We start from the raw sequence: 2,633 nt of genomic DNA on the forward strand, positions 1-2,633 counted from the left end.
CATGCGAGAGCGAGTAGGTACTATTACAGTGTCTATGGGAACTCTGGCCAGACTTCAGAGAACCCATCGAAGAAAATCCTTATCATCTTCTACCTCCGTGATCCTAGCTGCTTCGACAGCTGGTTCCGGTTCTGCCTCCTTTTCCTTTCCCTTCACGTCGTAGCTGGCGATGAAAGCACGGACTGCTTCGTATCTCGCCTTGCTGTCGTCGGAGATGTCTGAGGCCGTGTTTGAAGAAATTGCCCTTGTTGCTTGGCCCCGCTTTGGCATTTCGAACTTGCCTTTGTACTTGGGGTCTGGGCATCGCTGTTTAAAAATGAAGGGGTGTTTCCCACATCGTACACACAGCTTCTTCTCCAGCCATCCTTCTTGTTCCTTGGTGAGGGTGGATACTCTATTCACGACCATTGCATTGGGGTCTTTCGAGGCCTGTGGTGCCGATGATGATGTCGTTGTTACCATTCCACGCTGTCCTGCCTTATCGGCCCTGAACTTGGACTCTAATTGAAGGCATAGGTCGAGATATTCTGGCCATGTGATGGGATCAGAAATTCCTAGACTGTCTCGTGTGACCATTGCCTGGTGTACGTCCTTGCTTCGATGTTCAGCGATGTAGCCGATGAGTGCAGTGTGCCTAAGTTGGTCTTAGTGGCCCATTGGCGGAACTGTTCTGCAAAGGATACCATCGTGGGATACATCTTGCCACAGATATCCTTCAGATGCTGCTGCGCATCCTTGTCCAGGTCGAGGGTTCTGTAGTTCACTTTGAGAATGTTGATGAAGTCTTCCCATGTGCCAAGTGCCTGCCGTGCTGCTGCTCTGGTTGCATATTCGGACATGTATGTGAACGTGCCACCTTCCAAATGCAGCAGGGCCATGGTGATCTTGTGCTCGTCGTCATTGATCTCATTCTACCGCATCCATATACCGAGTTGTTGGAGCCAATCCTCCAGACTTCCTTTGCCCGAGTAGTGTGGAGGCTCAGCAATTTTGATGCGGGGTTTGTGCGATTGAACCATGCCGGACGTTTGACCTTGCATCACAGTGACGCCGCTTGCTTTGAGCGAAGCTAGCCCATGTCGCAGCTTGACGTTAGCTGCCTTGATTTCCATCATTTCTTTTCCTATGTCGAGCATTGCTGCCTGGGTCCCTGTGAGCTCGTCGTTCAAAACTATCACATGCGCATCTTGTGCGAGGATCTTATCCTTGAGCTTCCCGATCTCCGTCTGGAGAAGTGCCTCCTTGAGTCGGTGTTCGCTCTTGTTGTTTTGGATAGTTGATTCAAAGGCTTTCTTGTGCTCGTACATCTTGTTCCCGAGCACATTGTAGACCTTGGCAATCTCAGTGGTGATCGTGAGCTTCATTGCGATGATTACCCATTCACGTATGTGGTCCGGGACTTCTCCGGGAGCGGACTGTCTGAGAGCATCTTCTAGGTGCTCGAATTGGTGTCCATCGAACTCCCAGAGGGGTGGGACATAGGCTGGTACAAGTGATGGTGTCGGGGATGCTGGTCCTCCGACTTGCGATACGGAGTCCTGCGGTCCTAGCGCAGGTTCTGGTGAATTGCGCTGCGAGGCGCGTGGGGTACTTCCGTCGTGTGCTGACTCGACATTTGTATGAAGAATGTCATCCATTTGTTGCCTGAACGTGGATGCATGTGCACGATCAGCTGACTCCATTGTGATATAGGTAAACTAATACAAAAAGTGCAAATATCTCGCTTTCGAGATGAAGACCAGAGCCTTGACGATTTCCTGCAGCCTCTCTTCCTTTCCTATCTGCTTGAAACTGATTCCTCCTATCTCCAGACAGACTTTGTTAATAACCTGCTTCTCGATGAATGTGTATGTGCGTGTCCCTGTGTGTAGGTCGGCGCAGACTTTGTCAAGCTCTGTGGCGAGGCTAAAGATGGGTCCTTGGTGCTCGTCCTTGAGACAATATGAGAACGCTCCTAGTATGGGTTGGAGCCTGAAGCGGGTAGCATCTACCTGCTTTGTAAGGGTTTCGATGTGGATCGTCGGCCTGACTCTGGAAGGAAGTGGGCGGATGGGACGTGTGATGGTGTTTGTCTTTATGAAGTTGGGTAGGGGACGAGTTGGAATGCTTGTTGGTTTTCTGACACTTGTAGTGGGCGTCGAGGTCGCTCCTAGGGGTGGCCTTGCACTTTGAGGCTTTGGGCAGCTCAGAGTCTTGCTGAGGCTCACGCCGGATAGAGATCGGATTGGAATATGTGTCAAAAAAGCCGCATGCTACGGCTGAAACTGCTTGCACTGAAAATATGCGGCCACTTGTGTTAGACACTAAGCAGGGGCGCAGAAAATGTCAGATTGTTTCTAATGTCACGGTAACACTGGACAAGAGATCAAAAAGACTAAAAGGGACAGTCACGTGGAACGTGCCGCCCTGATCCCCCTGATCCCAAGTAATCCCCCTGAACCCTTAAGTGGCGCAAGAGCCTGCTGACTTACTAGTCGATGTGGCGAACGCAAGCAAGGGATAGAGATATATGAAGGAGCTTGTGAGCTCAGTGAGTGCTATTGGTAGTAGACGAGGAGAAACAATCTGAGGTTTCGTCCCCTACATGACTGGTCTTATATACACATACAGCGGGCTATCTTACCTAAGCTACC

General features: G+C 50.6%; 1 protein-coding gene across 1 annotated transcript; it reads right to left on the bottom strand.

Annotated features, from left to right (window-relative positions):
• Positions 1–54: 54 nt before the first annotated feature.
• Positions 55–878, bottom strand: LAESUDRAFT_763689 (uncharacterized protein; the record flags this gene model as incomplete). Its single annotated transcript, XM_040913316.1, has 2 exons — positions 55–634; positions 697–878. The coding sequence occupies 2 exons, from the start codon at positions 876–878 to the stop codon at positions 55–57; spliced, it is 762 nt and encodes a 253-aa protein (XP_040759304.1).
• Positions 879–2,633: the final 1,755 nt, after the last annotated feature.

The sequence above is a fragment of the Laetiporus sulphureus genome, assembly GCF_001632365.1.
Source record: "Laetiporus sulphureus 93-53 unplaced genomic scaffold LAESUscaffold_59, whole genome shotgun sequence".
Taxonomy (NCBI): Eukaryota; Fungi; Basidiomycota; class Agaricomycetes; order Polyporales; family Laetiporaceae; genus Laetiporus; species Laetiporus sulphureus.